General features: G+C 40.7%; 1 protein-coding gene across 8 annotated transcripts in view; it reads left to right on the forward strand.

Moving 5' to 3' along the window:
- Positions 1 to 24,230, forward strand: part of PTPRK (protein tyrosine phosphatase receptor type K) — a 363,911-nt gene that overhangs the window by 168,056 nt on the left and 171,625 nt on the right. For all 8 annotated transcript variants that reach the window (XM_044424851.1, XM_044424869.1, XM_044424876.1 and 5 more), the window contains 2 exons: positions 14,222 to 14,303; positions 16,306 to 16,421. In XM_044424851.1, the coding sequence (XP_044280786.1) occupies positions 14,222 to 14,303; positions 16,306 to 16,421 (198 nt within the window). The remainder of the gene's footprint in view (positions 1 to 14,221; positions 14,304 to 16,305; positions 16,422 to 24,230) is intronic.

Raw genomic sequence — 24,230 nt, forward strand, 5'->3', positions numbered from 1 at the left:
GAGAGGAGAGGAGAGGAGAGGAGAGGAGAGGAGAGGAGAGGAGAGGAGAGGAGAACTGCTGTGAAGTCCCAGAAGTACCCATTAGGAGAACTTGGGGGAAGGTGACAAAACAAGCTGACAATTGCAACAAAATCTTGGTGAAATTGAAGTAATGGAAATTAAAAGGAGACTATGGGAATACAGTGCTACGTCGGCTCACAAACGCCTTGGTTCACGAATGATCGGGTCACGAACAAAAATTTCATTAAAATTTTGATGTGGGTCGCGAACTCCTCATTGGATGGCGACCAAAATCGCAGCCATCCCCCCCCCCCCGAGTGGAGAGATAGCAACAATTGCAGTTTCTTTTGTGCAGGGAAGGCGTGCGTGATCACAGGCATGCTCCTGCAGGAAAGGCGGGCGCAATCTCAGCCATTCTCCCCTCCCCAACCAGCATGATCGCGACCATCTCCCCACACCACCCCCGAATGGGGAGATGGCCACAATCGTGCTGGGGACAGAGTGGGGGAGATGGCCGAGATTGCGCCCATCTCTCCCTCTCCCAGCACGCCGTTTGCACCCATCTCTTCCTCCCCCAGTGTGCCTGCAATCATGCCTGTCTCTTCCCCCCACCCCCCAGCGCGCTGGGATGCCGGGCACCTGCAGGGATGACAGGCGCGATCTCAGTCGTGCTGGGTGGTACAGGAAGATGGCCGCACTTGTGCCTGGGGTGGGGGGCGGGGAAAGGGAAGATGGCTGCGATCTTTGTTGTTGTCACTTTGCTTCACATTTTTCTGATTAAAAAACTGGTTACAGAACAGATTAACCTTGTTTACATTGAACCTTACAGGGAAATTTAACTTGGGTCACAACCAGAGTCCTGGAAAGGATTAAGTTCATGAGCCAAGGTACCACTGTACTATGCTTACATTCACAAATTCACACAGCAAAGTTGAAGTACATTTTTTCAAATGTTTTAATGCTCATAAAAGTCACTGTCATCACTGTCACCACTGAGGACAGATTCAAAGTGGTGTTCACTAGCTTGGTTGTCACAATGTTGTAAATTGGCACAGTGGTATTTATTTCAAACCATTCTTCATCAAGATACATTTGAGCATTGTGCAAGACAGATTGTATCTATAGAATATAAGAACTGAAGAAGAGCCACGCTTAAACAGAGTTAGCTAGTTAACACAATGACCAACCAGATGCCGATTGGAAACTGGCAACAGGCCATGAATTCAGTAGTGGCTAATAACTTTCCTTGATCATAGACTATCATAAGAGAAGAAAAAGGCTACCCAGCTCATACACTCCAGACTCTTGGCCCATTGACTCTTCCTTTGGTAATATGCTCATGGTATGGTAGGCACAAACTAGACCCAACAGAACAGATGGTTTTGCAAAAGCACAGAGTATAAATAAATTGGTCAATAATTTAATCCTAACTACGTGTATAGGAAAAAAACTGAGATCACATGCCAAATAGCTGGATATAATATATTATTCTGAGAACTAAGCCATTTCTTCCTGTTTCTACCTCAGAATCAACACAGAGCATCCACAAACCAACCTTACTTGCACTGCCAAGTTTCACATCAAGCCACTCAGACATTTTTGAAGTAATCCGCTGCCCTCATAATTTGTCAGATTGCAATCTGTCTAACTCAGCTTTATATTAACAGATGTGACCCTATCATTCTTGTCACAAGTCAGAATAAAAATTTAAGAACTTTTGAATGTTTTTAGACAGAAATAGACAAATATACCAATTTTAATTATGTAATATAAAGATGTTCAATTCATAAAATCAGCCTCTTCACCTTGGAATGTCAGCATGGCTTAATAATATTTTCTTGACCAATCTCTTTGTTCTGGCATTTACTGATTGCCTTCATCAGTTTCTCCCTGACATGTGGTTTTGATTAATCTTTTGAATTGTATTTTGATTGCAGCTAATTATATTGATAACGCCTGTCACTAAAGGTCATTCTTAAATAGAAAGCTTTGCTATTTTTATCTGGATCATGTAATGTTTATCATTGCCTACCTATGAATGATGAGAAATGGTTGGGATGTAGCTTGTTTTCCTGTACTATCAGAATGGCTAGCTTTTTCTGCATTCGGTGGGATGGTGCAGTTTTGATGCGGCTCGTGTTTGCTTTTCTGTTCTTCCTGCTGACTTTGTGTGGCTCAGTGCTGTCTAGCCCGGAATTGCTTCTCGGGAAGACGTCGTTGCAAGAGTAGACCTGCGGCCAAGCGTAGAAAGCGTTTTGGTGGAGATGCAGCAGTGTGGTGAGCTTCTGTCTCGGACTAGGTAAAACTGCATCAGCTGCCACCACCACCAAGGGGGAAGCGCTGCTTGCACTTCTTCCAGATCAGCTCAATGGCAGCGGCCCCCCTCTTCCACCATGCATGGAGGGGCAGGGAAGAACAAGGGACCAAGGAGACGGCAGCTGCACCGACACTTCTCTGCTTCCAAGACTGGGACTGCCGCAGCCCTTCACTTGATGCCATTTCCGTTTCCTACCTCTGAGTCCTTCCTCCCCTCCGGAAGCACTTGCTGCCACACTTCGAAGGGAAAACTGGCTGCTGCACAGAGATTGTTCCATAGTTAGCCCCTGGCTTTCTCTTTGAACGTAGCACTGGGGAGCATGCTTCTGCCAGTTGATCCAGGAGGTCAGTCTTACCTGATGCTGACAGGGGCTCAGAAGACTCGTGGAATCAACTTGTGTCCTGCCAAGGGTGGTATTATTATTATTATTATTATAACATTTCTATGCCGCCCCTTGCCGAAACCTCGGGGCGGCTTACAACACAATAAAATACATTGAAATACAATAGAACATAATAAATTACCATTAAATACAAAAATACAAAAAATACATTGAGTTACAAATATAAAATTAAAATTATCAGTATAAAATAAGTAAATAAAAATATAGGAGGAGAAAAGAGAAGGAAGAAGAAGTTGCCCTGGCCAGATCATATGTTTTAACAATTAAATTGATGTTTAAATAAAAAGGTCTTTACCTGGCGCCAAAAAAAATGGTCACAGTTGCTAACCTGAGGTGAAAGGAGATCATCGCAAAAGCAAAGGTGATCATTTGCGTTCTTCTAGAGATGTTAATATTTGCAGGTATGTCCAAGTCGGAAGGAAGTTTAAGGCATATTCAGCATGACCTCTCTTATGCTCTCCTTATAAAATCTGAAGAATTATCATTCTTTTTCCTGGAATTCCAATACCTATCATCACACAGAATTCTAGTGGTAAAGTGTTTAATGGTGCCTTGATGATTCCTGCTTTGTAGCGTCTGGGTGATGAAAATGTCATTGCAGGAAGAAAATATATATTGTTGAGTTAAAAAGCAAACAATCTTTATCTTCCCCCCCCCACCCTTCAGCAGTGTACATTGGTTTTAGAAATTGAGGCATTCAACAGTACCTTGTAAGGCAGTAAATAAAAGATAAACAGAAAGGGGAAAAAGAAAAATCATGGCTGTTAGTAAAGGATTGTTCTACATAGCTTTCAAGTGGAAGATGAATTGTGCCTGAGTTGCCTCGATATTCTGACATTGACTAAATTTATTGCTTAACAAAAGCCTTGCATTTTTACACATCCAAAGCCTTGTTTTACAGCACCAAGATGGCTTATGAAATTTTTCTTGCTTTTTGTTTGCATTCCCCTTGTTCATCATTTACTTTTTGTCAGTACAATGACTGTTGACTTGGGCTTTTGAGGAAAAACTAAGCCAAAGCCAAGCCTAGAAGGATGAGTGCTGTGCCCATGCCAAAACTGTCCTTCAGTTTCAGTATTCTGTTGTTTTGCAGGATCTATTGTTAAGTCTTTCAATTAATAGTAACAGGAAGCATTTTAATTAGGCAAAAGTGAGAGCACAGCATTAGTAGTGGGCACATTGTACTAAGACTGCTGCTTATTAAGAATGGCATTCACCTAACTCTTAAATATGCTGAAAATCATTTATTCTCATTCCTGCCCCCCATACACACAGACAGACCAAGTATGGATAATCAGCAGTCATAATAGCTTGTTAATTATGCTACATTTGCATAATTATTCTCAGCAGCATCACTTGCTGTGTCATAGGAGCCTGGCCAAGCCACCCAGAACCATGAGCTGCTGCAGCATTCTTGGTGCCTTGTCACCATGGCAACAAGCACCCTGGCTGGGTTCATACAACACAATAAGCTGTGCTGCCAGAGTAACTAAACAAATTTCCCCATCATGCAGCTGGCACATGCAAGCACAGTTACCAAGCCACCATGACGTGTTAACTGTCTGCCAATTATGTGAACTGGCTCTCACACGCCGGTTACATCCTTGGTGATACCCAGCGTTGGCATTTGAGAAGTAAATGGAGTCCATTGATTCTCAGTTGTATCCAGTGTTAATCCGGCTTAAATCCCCATTCATTTTAATGTGCTCATCTAAGTAGGACTACTATTGGATAGAAACTACACTGTTGCCCTTCTGATGCAGGCTGCAGAATGCTTTAAAAACAGGGGAGAGCAGCCCCTGTGTGATGTACAAAGCCACCCTGGTTTTTAAGTAGCACCCTCTCCCAAAACATCTTGGCCTTGGAATGCTCAGAGGTGGAAAAGAGGTGTGGAAAGGGACAAACAAGCCTCCATTTCTTTCCTGCCAAATTGACAGGCCATTATACTTTACACAATGTCCAGGGTCATTGATGTTTCAATGGGCATTATATTATGGATTTTATGCGAACCCTGTGATATAGTCCATCATCATCACCACCATCATCATCCATACATTATAAATGATTCAAGTGAGGCCCAGAGAAAAATGTTGGCCCATGGGCAGCCAGTGTATCCATGCCCAAACTTCACTGGGAAGTTCCTCAACACTAACTTAGAATTGGCTTTCTGCTAACCTTGTTCAAGATTGCAGAACATTACCTAAAATACGGGAACACAATTTTTACATGTTTGCGCTTTTGCATAGTTTGCTTTCAGAAGCATAATGTCTGAAAGCTTGTAGATGTTTTAGTCTGATCCATACATCAGTGTATACAAAAGCTTTCTTTCATGTTTTCCTTATTTTCTGTGCTAATGAAAAGGAGAAAACTGAGGCACTTAATGAGAAAGACATAATATAAAGTATTTGTCTTGGTATTTTGCCTTCCAGCAATCTGCTTATCTTCCTCTTTAGATTTTTTTTATATAAGAGAAAAAAAGGAGGTCTTTGCATTTCTACAAAGGAAGCCCCAATCTTGGTGGTGATGGGATACAGCAGATATTAAAATCCATTTTACATTTAATTAATGTAGTGATCATCAAAACTTGCGGCAGTGATCTCTTTAATAGCCTGCATTTCCCCTGTTCCCTCTCAGATTCTGTTGTGACATGAAAGGAGATGGACATAAGCAGATGCTGCTCAATAGGTTATTTTCTGTGTGTGTTTATGGTGAGGGGAGGAGAGAGATATCTGAGTGAGAATGTAGGTGTGAACACCCCTCATTATCTTGTTTCTGAATTTGGCCAGAAATTTGAAGATGAGACAATCACTTTTTTTACTGTGTAATTTACAGGCCATTTGATATCCTCCCTGATGAAAGACAGTCTGCTTTCAATTACATGGAATGATGGCATTGGTTGGCCTTTTGACGCATAACCTGGGCTGTGAAAGGAAGAACAACTGCTAGTTGCTTCTGAATAGCTATTTTGCACAGCTTCCTTTTGAAGACTCTCTCTGGTGATTTTAATTATCAGGAAACTGTTCTGAAAGGACAACTGCAGTGGCCATGTCCTGCAGTACAAGGGGGCATCTGGTCAGAGTTGTTTTTCTAAGGGTAGTATTCATCCATTGCTAACTATGTCTGTATGTCTTATTTTCGGAAGGTTGCCATAAGACATCTCCATTGCAAAGGGCAGTGATAATTGGATTCCTTTTCAAATGATTTCCTGTTTTTTCTCTTTGACTTTTCAAAGCCAAACTTTGGAATCCACAGTTAAATTTTGTCTTGTACAATGCATTGTGGTTCCAAGAATAGCTTGCATAATGGAATACAATCTATCTCAAGAGCCCTGGTAGAAAAATGACCTGGAGTTATTCAGAGAGCTGTCCTGGATAGCAGTTTTATGTGCAAGGATCATTTCAGGTGATGCAAAATTGGGCTTGCTTTCAACGTGTGAGTTATCATTCATTAATTCAAATGGAATGTGATCATTTACTATATGCCCACTGCTGTGATCATATGTAGGTGGAAGAAGATGATGAGGAAATTTTCCACACCCATCATGGCACATTAGGGATTTTAGATTCCACAAATGACTCCTCCTTCATGCACAGATTCATTTAGACTAAGTGCAAAAGGTTTTGCTTTGCTTCTTGCATTGACTGGGTGGGAGATGGCTTCTCCTTTCCCTTTGAAGAGAGGCGAGAGAGAGGGATGGTGTGCTGAAGAGAATTGTGAACTGAGCCGTGTCAGAATTTGTGGAAGAACTGTGAGTCAAGGTAGCTTGGTGCAGTAACCACAGTAGGCGTTGGTGGTAGCACATGCCAAAGGGTGAACATACTGTTGTTGTGACCTTAAGCTGTGAACTGGTTTAAGCAGGTGACAGGTCAGAGGTTGTGGATACTTGGCAACTGGATTGCAGACGGTGTTAATTTAACATTGGGCTCAATGGATGAATTCTATTTCAGAGAAGCTGGTGGGTGATGGGACCAAAGATATTAAAAATATCAGCATTTCAACCTTTTAGAATAGTGAAACTGCAGAAGGACGAGACTGTTGGTGCTTGGAAGGATGGGGAAGGAGCGTGGCTGCTGACAGACCCTGATGGCAGGAATTTGGCTCCCAGGACTGATGTTCAACCCCCTGGTTTAATTTAAGTCCTGTATAGTATGAGTAAGGTGTATCATTAGGTACAACCCAGTAACTGTGAAAATACGAGATATTCCAAATTCCTGTGAAAGGAAAGTTGCTGAATGTTACCTCTTGCTCATTCTGAAAACAAGGAAGAACTGCATTGATTCATATTAGTCTACAGTGCTTATTTAAAAACAAACAAGCAAACCAACCAACCATGTGTGGCTTTGAAGTCTTGAAATACTTGGATCCTGTCATGAAATCTTATGCTTCTTTGTGCTTGCATTCGTTTCCAAAGTTCGATGATATTCATGTTTTCTTCAGGTCACAGAAAGACACAAAACTGATTTGCCTGTTAAACAAAAGCAACAATGCAGGGTGAAGATGACAGAAAACACCCAGAAGACATGAAATGGGGTAGTGGAAGAAAGTCTGGTCCTGGCCAAGTAAAATATAATTACTACCTTTGGGAATGTTAATATTTTTCCAAGTCCACATTTTAATATTGCTTCCTTCGAGCATTTAGAAATGATGAATCAGACCTGCCAATGCAAGATGCTTGCAAATACCAACATGTATGCAAGGTTATCCCATTATCTAAATTCAGATTATTGGAAAATGTTGATTAGATAGAATCCATTTCCGCTGCTAATATGCTTTCCTTTAATCCATGCATCTGGTAATGTGAAAGCTCTGAGAAATTCCCTAAGCTGCTGCTGAAATGTGTTCTACCTGTGGCTGTTCTGCAGATTTTTATTTGCTTTCTCTGTCCTGCTGTTTAGTGTGCACCTGGGTCACATTTTCAGGCTTTCCTTTCATTCAATAAAAGTGAAATCCTAGATACTCATACAATTGAGACCTTTCCAAGGTTAGGATGTAAAAAACAAGAAACCAACTCCCCCGCAAAACAAAAGAGCAAACCCAAATGTCTCTTCTCATGAAAACTTACAGTTGTATCATACATCTGAAAGTCTAAAGGAAAGATGGAATAGAAATGCAACACAATAATGAAGGAAAAGAAGGGCAGCCATTCTCTCCACATGAATGGGGAAAACTTCTCAGAGTATTTACCGCATTCACAGTCTTCCTGTCTTTTCATTTGACAACCCAATTTAAGTGTTACATTTTTTTTCTTGCTCTTAACTCTCATTCTACATGAATAAAAAGCTAGATGAATATTGTTCAGCCAGAAACAGAAGACGAGGCTTGCCCTAGTGCAATGGATCTACCTCAGCCTTCAAGAGTCACTTCCTTGACTTTTTCCATCCCCTATCTCAGGTGTGAGCAACATGTGTCCTTCCAAATGTTTTGGTCTACAGCTCAGATTATCCCTCACCATTGACTGTGCTGCCTAGGACTGATGGTAGCTCTAGGCTAAAAGTCACTGGAAGGACACCATTGGCCCATCCCTATACATCCCTGTATACGTGTGGTTAGTTTAAGAAGTGAAATGAGAACCTGCTTTTTTCCCCAGTGCAATTTCCTCCTTGAACTGTTCGTGAGAGTCCAGCAAAGCTAAATAGGTAATGAGGGAACTCAGCCAGTGGTACATCTAGGTAATTTTACTCCAGTTGTGAAGCAGATAGCTAACATCAGTTGTGAGCTGTGGGGTATAATGGAAAAGTGTAGTTAAGCAGATCTGAGTTCTAGTTTCCACTCAGCCATGGAGCTTACTGAGTGACTTTGAACCATTCTAGCCCAATCTACCCCACAGGGTTGTGTTGGGAGGATGGGATTGAGAGGAGTAGGATAATCATGTAAGTTGCTTGAGTTCCCTGAAAGGAAAAAAGGCAGGATAGGAATATAATACATGAATGAACACATATTTTTCTTCTCTGCTGCAGCCAGCATTCCATGCTTTAAAACTGCTTCTACATTACTGATATGACCTTTTTAAAGAAATACTCCAAGCACATGCAGATTTGTATTTAAAACTTATTTAATCATAGCACTATCCTAAATACAGAAATAAAATAGAGTTTGGTTCTGTTGCACAAATGCAAATGCATTCATTTCTACAACACTTGGGGTTGTATTGTAGAAAAGAACAATTAAAATCTATAAAATAAATATTTATAGCTGGCTTCTAACGATAAACTATTTTAAAAATAGGAACAAAGAAGCTGAAATGAGCAGTGCTGGCTTTGGCATGGACACCACACCTGTTTGCCATCATCTGCCACTCTTTGGGTGGTCACTAGGACCCCAGCTGGGCTGTGGGGCCCTAGACCTGCAGTTAATGACAAGCAGCTGAGAATGCTGGGTTTCCCCTTCCTTCAGTGTTCCTGCAGTACCTCCTGAGATGCTGCAGGAGGACCAAGCAAAGAGGAAGTACAAAATGGTCTGTTGTGCCTAATTGTCGGCAGGCACCTGGGAATTTTATCTGCAGAGTGTGGGTGAAGTTCCTAGTGGTATTGATGACATATGAGCCCTCCCAATAAATACAAATGAGAAGCAACCAAAAGAAGAATATTATTGTTGCTATTTTTATACTTCTCTAGCACCCAATAGACACAGATCTAGAAGTACAACTATATGCCTGAAATATCTATTTCATCCACCATTCCCTTCTTGCTAGATCATTCACAGCACATGCAAAGCCTTACAAAAGTTGCTCACATAGAAATCCGTACACTGTACGAATTTGAAGGTAACATATTGCCCCTTCTTTCTCAACCATCCCATCACCACAAAACAGCTCAGGTGAAAGCAAGATCACACCTTGCACTTCCCAAGCATCTAGGGCAGTACCTATGCTGTTTATAACAAACCGCATATATAAATTAACTAACGCTAATATTAAGAGAAGAAAAAAAGAAGTAAACACAGAAAACAATCAACCTGTCTGTCACCCCTCCAAAAAAAGAAACCCAACAAAAATGGACCATAACCGCCCTCCCCCCCCCCACTCCAAAAAAAAGGAAAATGAAGAAACAGAAGTGGTAGGGAAATGCCAACTTCAGTGCTTCCAGACCAGATGAGAACATAAAAGTGCTTTCTAACAAGCTTGCTGGATTGATTATCATTAAATACATCTGGATGGCTAACAGTTGCTGACCAACCCCGATAAGAGTAATACTGGCTTAGAAATAAGGGACTGCCCACTTAGCTCTGTTTTCAAATCTCAGGAGAAGTCTCTGTGTCTCTTGACTAGCAAGTCTTTAAGTGGGTAGATTACAAATTTTCCACCCAAGCATTTTGATTTACTGTGTTAAAAAAAAAACCCCTCCAGGGCTCTGTCAGCAGAAAACCCTGCCTCACAGCATTACTTAAGCATTCAAATGGGTGTAATTATGTTTTCACGGTTTCTAAATTAGCTAAGCAAAAATTATCTGGAAGTTTCACATGGGAGATTCATTTTATTATGTCAACAGAAATTTTGTTGGCTAGGTAAAAAAAAAATGTGTTAAGACGACTCTTCCCATCTTGATTTTCAAGGAGGATCCAGTGTTGCCTAAAATGATAGTGCATCGCTATTACCTTCTATCTTCATTGCGCGCTCTCGCTCTCGCTCGCTCTCTCTCTCTCTCTCTCTCTCTCTCTGTGTGTGAGGGAGAGGGAGAGGGAGAGGGAGAGGGAGGGAAACAATTATCCCGCCTGTTATTGCAGATAGAAAGATTGGCTGAATCCCAATATAGTGACTGCTTTGGTGGGCCATAAGATCATGTGGAAACTCTCTAGTCTTTTGTTGATTCTTCCTTTTTTTTTTTTTTAAAGAAAAAGCCTTGTGACGACTGTTTGCTTAATGCATTGCTTCTAAAGAATGAACATAAGTGACTGTTATCTTCTCTGGATGTCCAAGGAGCAAAGATTTCTATACCTGGAGACGTGACTTGTAAGCCACCCACCCCCTGCAAATTTAATAAAAAGCAACAAACCCTTGCTTTGTTTATTTTGATTATGCTGTGTATTAATATCAGGATAACCTGGTACACGATTCTGGTGCTTTGCACTTCGTTTGAGTTGTGCTTAATACTACGATCATTTGTAAACCATTCAAACTGCCAGATCTTGAACACTGAGTAGATTGGGGTGGGGGGTTAGTTAACATTCTTTCATCCATGTAGTTTTTCCCTTCAGTGGGAAACTCACTTATTTCAAGAGAATGTATGCATTGCTACTTCAGCTTGTAACCAGGTGTGATAAAAATGCCTATATAAAAGTAAAATATGTAATAACATGGTATTGACTGTCCCTACGAAGTACTTTGCTGTACTAAAGCAGTCATTCTTAAGGTTGGTCCTAAAAAGTATCTGTGTCTCCAGAATCTATCATAGCAGAATTACTGTGATAATTACTGTAGAACATGTGCAACAGTGGAGTTAAACTCTTCCAAGATGTGCAACTCATGCTAACTGCTAAGGGTGAAACAAACCCACAAACAAAACATTGGTGCACTCTCATTGGTGTCTCTATCTTCTTAGCTTTCTTCAGACTTGTTAAAATATTATATAATTCCTACACTTAATAATACAACCAGTACTCTAGAAATGTTCCTGGGATCAGAAGAACTAGGTCAGAATAAATCATGATTTCAAGCAAATGAAGAAATGAAGGGCAAAGTTAATTTCATTGCCAAGCTGAAGGTGTAAGTTTGCTTCCATATTGTTATGATAGGAGCCTCTGCTGTATCCAATCCCTTAGCATAATTCTTGACATTAGGCATTAGAACTGACCTGCAGCTGAGTCAGTTTTGGATAATTAAGCTTGCCAGAGACCATCTTCTTCTGTAGAGAGAAAGAAATGATTTGCCGGCTGAACGATTTGCCGAAATGATAAGGACAATTTGATCTTGGACAGTTGAAGAATCTGCCTTACTGTTCCATCTTAATGATGTATACCATGGCTGAGCTGGGAAGAATAAAGTCCAAATAAGAAAGGGAAACCTTTCTTATTTTCTTAGAATAAAGCATCTGCATGTATAGAACTGAAGGCATATTTCAGGAAAAAATGGCATGATCCTATTGGTTAGTTTTGTAGAACAATACAGTGGTGACATGCATCACGTGTCCTCAACTTTGGGCAAGGTACAAACACTCGTACATGCACTCTACTCCCGAACTTCTTGCAACTTTGCAGTTCATTCTCTTTAGAGCTGACAGGTCTTTCCCATTTTGATTGCAACTCCACTATGGAGCATTCAGCTCAAAACCGTAAGGACAGAATTTCTGGGGTAGGTGACACTTAGGCGGTTCCCACTGTGTTGGCTGGGAAATTTTTACCAACTGATTGGAAGACAATTAGTCAATATAGCCTTCCTTGAGAAGTGTTAATAATAATAATGAAGCTCCTAATATGTATCTCATGTGTCTTTTGTCTCACATACATATAGCCATACATTCCAGTTTACATATATAGCTTCGCGGAGTAGGTATAAGCTGAAAGACAGCTTAAGAGTGAATATATCGGATGCTCAGGTCTCTAATCTTGTCAGTCACCAATTATCTGTTTATGGCATTGGAATGAATGTGGCTTTCATAAGTTTTCTTTAAAAAAAGAAATTGATGGACTTTTGTACCATGAAAAATAGAGGAAAGGATTTACTATCATCATTGAGTGACTTGGCAAAAGGATCAATAGTTTGCTGATTAATGTTAGTTTTCTGTGTATGTAACACCAAATAATCCCACCGTTAGATGGGACCTTAAAACCTTCACTCCTGTAAATTCTGTAGGGTCAGTCCTTCCAGGAGTAGAGCAATTGTTGACTTGTTCTCTCTGGGTGTCTAAGGGTGTTGAAGCACATCAAGGCATGTAGAGGAGCATCCAACAGAATGCTTATACCCTGCCATTCCTCCTAAGCTTTGGATTCTCTTCCACAAACAGTCCCCACTGCTTAGGCAGGTGATTTTTGGTGTTTCCAAGGGTAGCCTGAAATGCCCATTTCTGAAAAGAAGCAGATCAGTAGAACTCTATAAGGGAGCTCTGCTGAACTGTCTCCCTTCAAAAGCAAGAATTTCTGCAGTGAACCCGTTTTGCATAAGCAGCAGGTTCTGCTTGTGCAGAAGATTCAATGGGACTCGCCATTTGCAGAAGAGACTTAGGTTTGAATTCAACCAAAATTTGCATATTTTGAAGAGAGATATAATTTCCATGCCTTAGTTTAAACTGTAATTGTAATAGACATATTGGAGCTTTGGGGTCATTTCTGTAGAAGAGAGAGAGTTATGTTTCCCAAGCCTTTTCATCAGCAGGAGAAATTTGCCAAGATATAGACCTTCCTGGAAAACCTTTTGCAAGATTTTCCAGGCAGGTCAGGTGCCAGGAAGAAGTGACTAAAAGGATGCTCCAAAGGAGCACTTTATTTCTGAGCTGTCCTTTCTTAAGATACGAGAGTGACAAAACAGGCAACCAGAGACACAATCCAGAAATAGAAAGGCCAAAGAATTAGCTGTGTAGATGGAGTGGACTTTAGAGCTGCAACAGTACCCTGGTACATCCATCACAGAACTTTCCATGTTTGTATTTTTTCCCTTCTTTTGTACATGTTTTTGTCTTTAAATTAGGCCCTCTCAGTGTCCCATCTTTCCCCAACAACTTTCCTCCTCTAACTTTGTTGCATTCTGTAGCACTTCTTCAACATGGTGCCAACCTGTTGTTTTGGTGGGTGAGTGTGTACAGATTCTTGCACCAAGCATCCTACTGTGTTTTTGTGTGAATCTGTACATTCAGGCCCAAAGGAGATCTGTTGTCGAGTTCATGAATGCCATGAAGATGCATTGGGAACACAGGGTGTATTGAGAGAGAGGCTCTCCCAAGCCCACTCTGCCGTAGTCTCAATAAAGAGCAGCTCATTGAATAGGAAAGAAAGTATTGTTGAAGCCCTTCCTCTCTTCTTTTCCACAAACTCTTAGGGTGTGTTGTGAGGCTAATGTTCATGGTCAAACGGGCATGGGAATAGCTTTGTCATTGTATTGCTTCTGCCACCCATGCTCCACACAGGTCTGGTCAAGCCATAAGAGGAGACGCCATTATTATTCATTATATGTCATTTTTATCTGAACAGGAACAGAGAATGACAATGCCTGCAGGTGCATTAATCTTTCCTTTCCAGGAAATGTAGGAGACTTGTCACTTGGTGGTGTTGTGAAACACTGAAAAATTATTGATCTTTTTACTGGAAAGGCATGGCCCATTTTTAATGATACATTTCTTCTAATATTTTTGTATGTTAACAGCCTAAAAAGAGAATGCATGAGCGATAAAGTATCATTAATTAAGAGCTGATAGGTATATAAATAAACAACAGTGAAAAGTATTAAATCTGTTAATGAAATATAGCAACGACCTCAGCTTTAATGAAAAAGTGTAGTCTTCTGTCTGCACAGTGCACCAGTGGGAATTCTGTTGCAGTGAGTGTTGTAAACATGTTTTCTTTCTTTTTGACAGGTAATATTTGAGGCTGAAGTCTCAGATGGAAGAAATGGCTACATTGCCATTGATGATATCCAAGTCCTGAGTTACCCTTGTGGTAAGTAGTGATTAAGAGTCACATTTTTCTCTGTCTTTTTCAAGACAGGCTCAATATTGTCTGGCTCTGTTTTCATCAGTCAACTTTTAGTGTCTTTCTCCATCTTTTTTTTTTTCTTTTTGTGTGTCTTGTTAGAAAAGAAAATAACTGTGTGGAAGTAATGGATTAATTTAATTGTGCCATAATTATTTGAATTTACTATTCCTCTTTCATAATCCTCAGATGTGTCGTTCATAGTTAAATGCAGATGCCTAACTTTTTGCAGCTTATCTTATTCCCAAGGCTCTGCATAAGAGCCTACATTCTATAAAACCAATGAAAACACAAAAAATGCCCCATCCCTGCTTCATCACAGTCCTTAACAATTAGCCCACATTGTCTTGTAGCAGCTCTAAAAACTATCTAAGTGTAGGGGTCCAGTTGTCTTCAGAGAAGTAACATTTCAGAGTTGTAAGCAGCTGTACCTTCACAAACTGTGCACTTGGCCTGAAAAAGCTACTGGCTTGGATCCAGAATGTGCCTTCTGCTGGAGGAAGGGACCTTCCATGAGAAGAAGGGCTCCATTCATGGAAGGTACAGTCACCCAGGTTTTGGAGATCACCCTTCCCTTCCACATCGCAGCTCACCCCATCCAGTAGGGTGTCTGGACCCTCTGTGTAGTATTTCAGGGATCTGGAGGGGCCCCCTGCATGAGGTAGTGGGGATGGACTGAGGTGAACAACTCATAGGCAGGTTGGTGTATGAGCAGGTGCTCTTTCAGGTAATCAGTTCCCAAGCCATGTGGAACTTCAAACGTAAGCACCAGTTCTTTCGCTTTGGCTCCGAAATTAACTTGGGATGCAGTGAATGTTGTTAGTACTGGTGAATTGTGTTCCCCCTGACCATTCCAGTTGTAGTATAGAAGCTATATTTTGAGCTTGATGCAGTTCCCAGGCAGTCTTCCAGAGCAGCCCAATTCTACCCAACTGTGCTTTGAACTGTAGAACAATAATTCATTTAATTGTATGGAAAAAAGAAATTAGAGACAGGACAGGTATTGGTTAGAGAACCTGCACCCAGATTTTGTTTTGATAGAATAATTGAGGTCTGGAAATGGTATAGTAATCACACCTTCTTGCAATGAAACATCAATGATTCAGTGAGTGGATCTCCCAGCCTGCTTCTTACATTTACCTTTCTATCAGTGACAATGACCATAGTTTCACTTTAGCATCAGCAGCTCTTTATTACATGATCCAAGGGATTATCAACATTACCCTTGATCCTGATAATCAATGAGCACATGAGTCTCTGTTTTTCAGTAGAATGGATGTGTTTAATGGCAAATACTATGGAGCTGAATGAATCTGCTCTATTTGCTAAGGCTAAACTAAGCTGTCCTTGATGCTCAGCCTGTTCCCAAGTAATTCAGTAGAGTAATGTGTGAGAACTCTGTAACATATCTCTCCCAACTACTGCCACTGCCTTTTTCACCCCTAACATTTCACAGGACAGTTTTGTCACTGAGCTTTCCTTGAGGCAATGCAGTTACTATGAAAAGGGTTGTCAGAAGGTTGAATATTGCTGTATTTAGTGATACAGGTGATATTTACTGACAGGAATTCTACATTGCACTGTATCCCATTGTATATGGCTAATTAAATCTGCTTCTTGAGGTTTGTAGTGCCGTGGCTTCACATTGTGGTGGTTTCACACAAAATATAATGGGAATTCACTAAGAGTTCTTGGGAATTCTTTTGAGTTTAACATCCTTACATGCTTCGGTTTATGAAAAACCAGTTTTTATACTCTGTTTGACAAGCTTCAGCAGAATTTGTGTGGTAAAGAAGGGAAGATCAAGACTGGCTTGTCCTCCGTAAACTGAAACAATTATTTTTCTTTTCCTTTCAAGTAAAAATTGGTTTTAGCCAAAGGTTTCAGTAATGTGCATCTTTTAGGAGAAATCCATGGGCCTCTGTGTCTGTGAGCACTTTTTATAACTTTCTTTTCCCCACCCACACAGATAAATCTCCTCATTTCTTGAGGCTGGGGGATGTGGAGGTCAATGCAGGCCAGAACGCTACATTTCAATGCATTGCCACAGGGAGAGATGCCGTGAATAACAAGTTATGGCTGCAGGTAAGGCTAGCTTGTTCTGGTTCATTTGTGGGCATATTTCTTGTGAAAGGTATATTCAGGCTTTTTTGTGTTTATCCAAATCAAGTTACATGACTGCGAAATGCATTTGATTTTTAAATCAGTTTGGTTCTTCTATTAGGATAGGATTGCCATAATGAGCATTTATTCCCATCTTCTCCTTCCAGACCATTAGTCTGTTGTCACCTCTCCTGCAGCATGACAAACATGGCCCTATTCATTAGTGCAGAACAGGACAGAGGGAAGGATCAGGGAGAGGAAGGATCTGAGCAAGCACAGCTAGTTTCCCTCCTACCTAATCAATGGTTCTACTCTTTATGAGGATTGCAGACTGGCAACCTTATGTGGGGGCTATTGGTTTACCAAAACAATTTAAATAGACCTTCAGAGAACAAGGTGAATAATACAAAGATGTGCTGTTCAACTTGAGGCTGAAGGCAATGGCACACACATGCATTTTTATAATTTCGTGACTGCAAGACTGAAGTTTACCTGGCATGTGTGAAACAATCACCGCATCATGAAACAGCAGGGATGGTTCACACACGTAGCCAGGTCTCTTGGATATTTATGCATGGGCAGTGCACAGCCTGGTATGAAGAAAGGCGGAATTGACAGGACAGTCCGCTGCTTTTTACAGGGTCATGTTTCTTGCTCTTTGGGGGTGTTGCATGGGGTGGACCCTGCTCACACTCTGCTGCACATGCTTGCATGCAGAAAGTCCCCAGTTGAATTCCCAGAATCTCCAGCCTGTCCTTGGACAAAGTCCTGCCTGAAGATGTTGCCTGACAGTGTGACTTTATGGCCCTACATAGACCAAATTTAAAGATGTATCATATGGATGCAGCTTAACATAAGATTATTATCTAAAAACAAAGTTGGCTTATGTCTCAGCCTTGTTAGCAACAAAGAAGAAAATTCTCAACAAAACAACCATGTGTATGTTTTGAGATTAAAAGTCAGGGCTGTGTTAACTGGTTGGCTACACACGGGGTAAGAACAAAGTTATAAGAAAACACAGTTGTCCGTACACAGCTCAAACAAGGAAGGTAACTCATTCAGCAATTCTCAGTGTTAGAACAAGATGAAGTATAGCAGCATATATTAGTAATGCGTAAAAGGAAATGAAAACTTGCAGGGTTTGCTTCAGTATGATGACTCTAGTTGAATCCACCAACTTCGCCTCATGCTTGGTCTGTTTCTGGAAAGGTAGGAAGCCCACAGATGCTTGTAAATAGCTGGTTGCACAACTGGCAACCTTCCGCAGTTGCCATTTGTGGCAGCCAAGCTTCTCCCCTGCTTGCTGTTGCCAGTGGCTGTGGCAAACATGGAAGAATGGCTCTCCTTATGCAGCCCCAGGGCTCAGTTCCTGGTGAGTACCCATGATTCCTGGGCACACTTGAGAGAAACTTGGGCTCTGGGCCTCTGCAAAGTGTACTAGAGTCCAGGGAGCTGACTCCAAGGAATCAGATTTGGTAAATTGTCCACCCAAAACTATTCCTCACACATTCCTACCCTCATCATGTGATTTCAAAGACTACTTTTAGTTATATTGCCGGTTTTAGAATCACATATCATATCTCCAGGAGTTAGTCCGATTGTAAGAATTTTTAATGAACAGAAAGGAGAACTCAAAACACAAAAAACTCATTATAAAGAAACAAAGTGTGCAAAGGCCAAATGGCAAAGTGAACACAGTTTGAGAGAAAACGGACGATTGTTCCAAATAAGGGACAGGTACTAATGTTAGACACTTGTTTGGGGTTTTTTTTTTAAGAGTCCACTGGAATATTTCCAGACCACTCAGGCCTCCAAAGCAGTTAGCTGACAGATCGTTTCAAATGTTTCTCTCTAGGGAAGATGGTTAAGAGCCAAAGCTGAATAGCAAACATATGTTTTGTTGTGCCTATAATAAACCATTTAATACTGCGTTTTTCTCTTTGTTTTTATGTTAAATTCTACTCATCAAGAGAGTTTACAAAATGAAACACAACAATTTTCATTAAACAATACACAGTAAACAATGCAATAGCCTGATGTTCCTAAGTCAGAATCCTAAAGATCACAGTCAAAAGTCGGTGTAGAATAGAACCAGCAAACTCAGTGAACCCTCAAAACTGAATGGGAAGAGAATATTTTAACAATTATTCCTAAAAGCAATGCAGAATTCAGTTGGGTTGTTCTTGCCCGTTCTTCATGGAAATTGGGAACCACGAGGGGCATTACAAATGTCATGCCTCATGCTCTTACTAAGCACATGATAAGGCAGCAGGAATGTGTTCGCAGACTCCAAAGCTGATGGGTCTGTATGCCATGGCCCTGTAGCAGTTTCACATAGGATAGTAATGAAGGAGGACCCTGTGCATGAACAACAGGTAGATCAGCATTTGGGAGTAAGGCCTGTGGGTGGAATACCTCAAATGTGTGAACCTGTGGGGTAGATCATATGGATTACGCTAGTAAAGTTTATGCTTCAAGGAGAGAAACGTTTAATCCATAGGGGAATGTGCAGTAAATGAATGGTTATGGCATATGGGGAGGTTTTATAAAATCCTTTTGAAATGTTTGCTTGTAGAAAATGTTGCTGGTGAATTCAATTACAGTTTTCCATTGAACTATCAGCTAAGTGCTCTTTGGTCTTGCATTCCATATCTCTTAATGTTCTATATCTTTCAATCTGTTTTTCCGACAATTATTTAAAATTATTCTTGGAACCCATTTGTTGAAACAAAAATAAGTGTACAATTCTTGTTCACATTGATCTTAAAAGAGGGGATGGGGGCCTCCAACCTGCAAGAGCCCCTCCTGAGCATTTAAAGTTGATATACCATTACACATGAGAAATGAACTGCACTTCACATTTCTGAATGCTGGAGCACTAGGCTTAGTCAAATTTAGTATGCATCACATCTGACCCTACTTTTCTGTCCTTGATCCCATCTCCTTGGCCCATAGTCCTTCGCAGTGCTGTAATGTGCCCCTCCCACTGAACATTTCAGTTCCAGCTCAAAACAGTGAAAGGTGGTGCCTTGAAGGTAGAATAAAGGTGTATCACCTGCAAATTTATGTTGTGGAAGTGCTGGGGAATCCACATTGCACAAAATAGCAACATGCAGAAATACAATTCCATGTAGCAAAAAGTATGTACATTAACAGCATACTAATGCTTGCAGCCAGGAAGGTGCTTCTGAGCCCTTCCATTTGCAGAACAGGTAAAGAAAGAGGAGTATTTTTGTGTTCACACCCTGATAGGAAGGTGAGGTGGAAAGAACAAACAAACTGTGCCTGAGAGGCATGCAGGCACAGTTGGCACACTGTGGGAATCTTTCTGGTGCCAAGTTTGCGAATGCTTGGGAAATGGTATCATGTGGGCTCTCTGGAAGCACTTAAAAATAATAATGTTCTGATATGCCAGATGGTGGTCAGGGAAGTTAGGTCACAGAAAGGCTATAGTTGTATTCCACCTTTTTTCCCTTTCACGTAACTCCAGGCAGCTTACAAAATTCTTTGCCTCCTTTCCAACAACAACCCTGTGAGATGGGATGCAGTTAAGCACCCTTGCAAGGCCTGGAAACATAAAATATGAAAAAGTTTCTTTAGTGAGGAAGTAGAGCTGAAAGCAGGTGAAAAGTTGAAGTTGTTTTGCCAGATAATCATCTTGTAAAGTAAATTTGCCTATTTCATTTGAAAATATCTGTTTGAAATTATAGAGGGCAAGTTCACAGTGATGAGAGGGTTGAGAGAGAATTATTACCTTCCAATTGGCTTTCACTGCCTGAAGTAAAAGAATCAAATAATTCATGAGCTCATCGGTGATAGTATTTCTGCAACAGGTGATAACTCAATTATGATATGATGTAACAGTGCGTGATCTGGCTGTGGCAGTGACAATCTGAACTTACTGACTGATGGTGATCTAATCAGCCCAATGGTGTATGTTCGCCCAGATAGCAGACTTATCTCTGCTTAGCCTTGTACTCATATATGCTGTCACTTGTGTTCCAGCTGTGCATCGGATTTTCCATCATTAGCCACTCTCTCTCATTGTTTTATTTTGTAGAGATCCACAGCTTCCTTCATCTATAATCATTGTGACCCGGAGTCCAACAATATCTGGAGGAGCACAGGTTCCCTTCCCCTGCTTTATGGTTCTTGAATTCTGTCTTGGCTAGGCACATTTCTGGAATACATTCTAGAATTGGAGTGTGCATAGAGCTTACTGTAGTTTTCTATTCTTTCCATATTTGCATTTTTAACACTGCTTACAAATGCACATGTATGCTTTGACAGAACAAAGCATTTGTTAGCGCAAAAGCAATGTAAATTATTGCATGAAGATTGCTTTCTTGTGGCTTGTAGCCATTTGCATCAGGGTTCTTATTGTATCAGCACACATATGTGTGCATGTATATTGGTGAAACACTGCACAAAAAGACCCCTGATGCAATCATAGAATCCAAAAGATTGCTTTTTTACAGTGTTGTATCAATATGTATGTGTACATTGGTAATGTATATAAGAGAGAGCATGTTGGGACAATGAAAGAAGTGAAATCTGCAGCAAACACACCTCGGAAAATCTGGAAGCTGAAAAAAGAAGGGGATCAATGATGCATTGGTTCCATTTCTGAAACAAGATCCAGGCAAAATCCAGGGGAGAAAGTCAGATTATAAAGAGTTCAAAAGCTACCCTAGTTATTTAATTCAGCTGCCTTTCTGTCAGCTCAGTGTGAATATCAGAGCCAATTTCTTTCCCCTTTATTATTTCTGAACCAAGCTGTCTTCATCTTCTTTCCAGTTTGGAAATGGTAGTGAATATCATAAGCGGTTCCATAAGGCTTTAGATCTCTTTTCGATGACCAGAATAAGATGACACCTATACAGCCCCATCCATAGAGCCCTTGGAGCATCTGGTAAACCATATGCCCTGGCTCCAGGTTCAGTAGCTGACAACTGAACTACTAATGAGTCCATCCATCACTGTTGTGCCTTGGTGTTAACATGCCATTTGGCTTAGGTAAAGAGGCTTGGCTTGCCTTTGCAGTTCTGTTTGTACTTTGCCACACAGGCCTTGGTGCCGCCGTTTGCTCTGATGAATCTGAAATCAGGAAGAATCTCACCCTTACTTTAAAAGTTTTAAGAAGTGGCTAGTAATCCTCTTCAGATTGAGATCACAGCAGTGCTGCATGTGGGCCCATCTGTCAGGAGTGGCTTTAGGTGCTGGCCAAAAGCCTTCTCAGTTGGTATGCCAAAGCTGGAAGAGGGAGCCTGATTTCACCCTTGGAGAGGCTCATCAGCATTAATGCAGTGTGATGCTTTTCTTCTCCCAGCCAGATGAAAATGTCATTCCTAGTGGACTTAAAGATAATTAAAGCAATTGCCTGAAAGTAGTAATTGGAGGGTTGAAAATAGAATGGAAAATTGATTGCTGTTTGCTGCAAATACAGTTAGGGCCTTTCTATATGTTTGGGGGTTATTTATATAGTTAGTATTATTTCTCCTGTAGGGAACATTTTATTTAACTAGCATGCAAACCTCAGTATTTTGTATCATATAAAAAGTTGCATTTCCAAAGGATTGTCATTCATAAGCCTTGTTGCATGGTAGACTGTGGCTTTACAGGTGTCACAGAACTAGACTGAGTAGTTCGGGCATGACTGATGTCAGTGACGGAATGTTATTGGTTAGACTATAGAAATACAGTAAATAAATATAAAGCTTTCACATGCTCAGGAAAACCAGGTAGCCTTACCCCACATATTTTCCTGTCATTTAGAATTGTTGTTGTTGTTGTTATGGATTGTTAGTAACACTGGAAGCTGAGTGTTTCCCCAGTGATTGTGTTGACCTGTCAGATCTTACAATGGGGTGTATTAAAGGAACGGATCCTCTTTGCCCAATAGTGAAGCTTATTCTTTCTCTACTGTCTCCTCTCTACCATCCTGTTAATGTGCAGACCAAATATTGTGGCTGTGGCATTGGCACCAAAAAGGTATTTGCAGAACTGTCTTGCCAAGGCTACAGTGTGGTTTGGGGCATGTGTTTGCCTGGTCATGTGGAATGGCCCCAAGTAAGGATCTTAGCAACACCAGTAGTTTCCAGTTCAGTAGTTGCATGTGCTCTTGATCGCTAAAGCTCAGCAAGCTGGCTGCACATTATAGCCTTACTGGGAATATGCCATGAGAGGCAGTGCTTGCTTAACCTTGCTATTAATTTTGAGCATCATTATTGTTAGTCCTTTACAGCCACCAAATTAACCAGCATGTTTGAAAGTGTTCAGACTTGAACAAAATATGGTTTCTTTGACAGTTAAGGGCTTGCTGATTCCCCCTTCTTTTATTATACTGTCGCACCCATTCTTCAAGTTGCTCAGGATCATACTTGTTCTCTTCCTGCCCTATTTTCTAGGGCAGGAAATGGCTTCATGTTTCTTTATATAACGTTAAACATGACTGCTGTGAGTGGACTCTTAACAACGCCTACAGGTCAGCTAATGCTGCTCTCTTTTAAAACAGGCCTCTTGGCTTTTCCTGTCCTGTCACAGGCTGAATTAAGATAGAATTCTCAATTCTATACGTGCCCTTCCAAAGAAAAGGAAAAATCTACCACAGGCTTAAGGAAAATTTATTTTTTTAAGAGGCTCTTTCTCATTTTACTGAAATCAAGGGCTCTTTGAAATGCACTGCTGATGGGTGTTACAAAGGAGATAGGAATTACCAGGAACCATGTACGGAGTAAATCACAACAACAACACTAACAACAGGCAAAACATGTAAAGTTCATCCAAGAGTGCCTGAAAGAAAGACAAAGGCTACATGTTGATGTTATGATAACTTGTGGTTTACCACATGAACATGATGTTGGCACAGGACTGTTTCCATCGAAATAAACTAAGCTTTCTAAGCTGGGTAGCCTATGGCTCTTTTGGATTACAGCTCCCATAATCCTCATCCAGCATGACCAGGAGAACACCAGGCTTGGGAAGGGTGCAATTAACCACGATTGACTGCCAAGTGCAGTGAGTATCTCATAATTTATTAGATTCTGCTCCGCAAGCAGCACGGTATTTCTACAGTTTTTGTCTTACACAGTTAATGTATAAGAAATTTACTACTTTTTCACTTTAAAGGAAAAATACTTATCAGTTGAAGAGGGCACACTCACCAAAATAATTTTTAAAGCCTAATTTGGACACTAACATACATTAGAAAATATTGTGGAGTTGCTGCAATGGAAATATTGAGAAACAGGCTAGATATTTGAAAAGTTTTCTTTAAAACCTTTTTAAAAGAAAAGCATGTGGACCTAGATGGCTTTAAAAGTAACTATAACCATGAAGCTTTGTACCTCTCCAATGCAGTCTATGCATCTCTTTTGACACCTAATAATTGGGATCAATAATAGGACTAATTCCACCAATTACAGTGAAGGCCCTGCTCCAGTTCTATCTGCCTGAGTTATAAAAATAAAAGGGAGCTGCAAACTTTGCGCCATCCCAGGTGTAAAATTGCTCCCATTTATAGGTGTTACCGGTTCAGAAGTTTTCTATGCCCTACCCTACGTATGTTTACAAATCAAGTAAAAACATACTTGTTTGAGATCAGCATGTTTTGGCCAAGAGATGTATCCAGTGGCTTTTTCAATTCTTTTTGCATGATTATTGAGTTTATTCATGAAGATCTCATTGGGTTTTCCTTTTCTTTAACAGCCACGGTCTTGTAAGCAATTTATGTCCTATCTTGTTCTGTCTCTCTGCTGTATTGCAATGTGGTGACACATGATTCAGGGATTT

Source organism: Varanus komodoensis, unplaced genomic scaffold, assembly GCF_004798865.1.
Source record: "Varanus komodoensis strain SLA01 unplaced genomic scaffold, ASM479886v1 scaffold1, whole genome shotgun sequence".
NCBI lineage: Eukaryota > Metazoa > Chordata > Lepidosauria > Squamata > Varanidae > Varanus > Varanus komodoensis.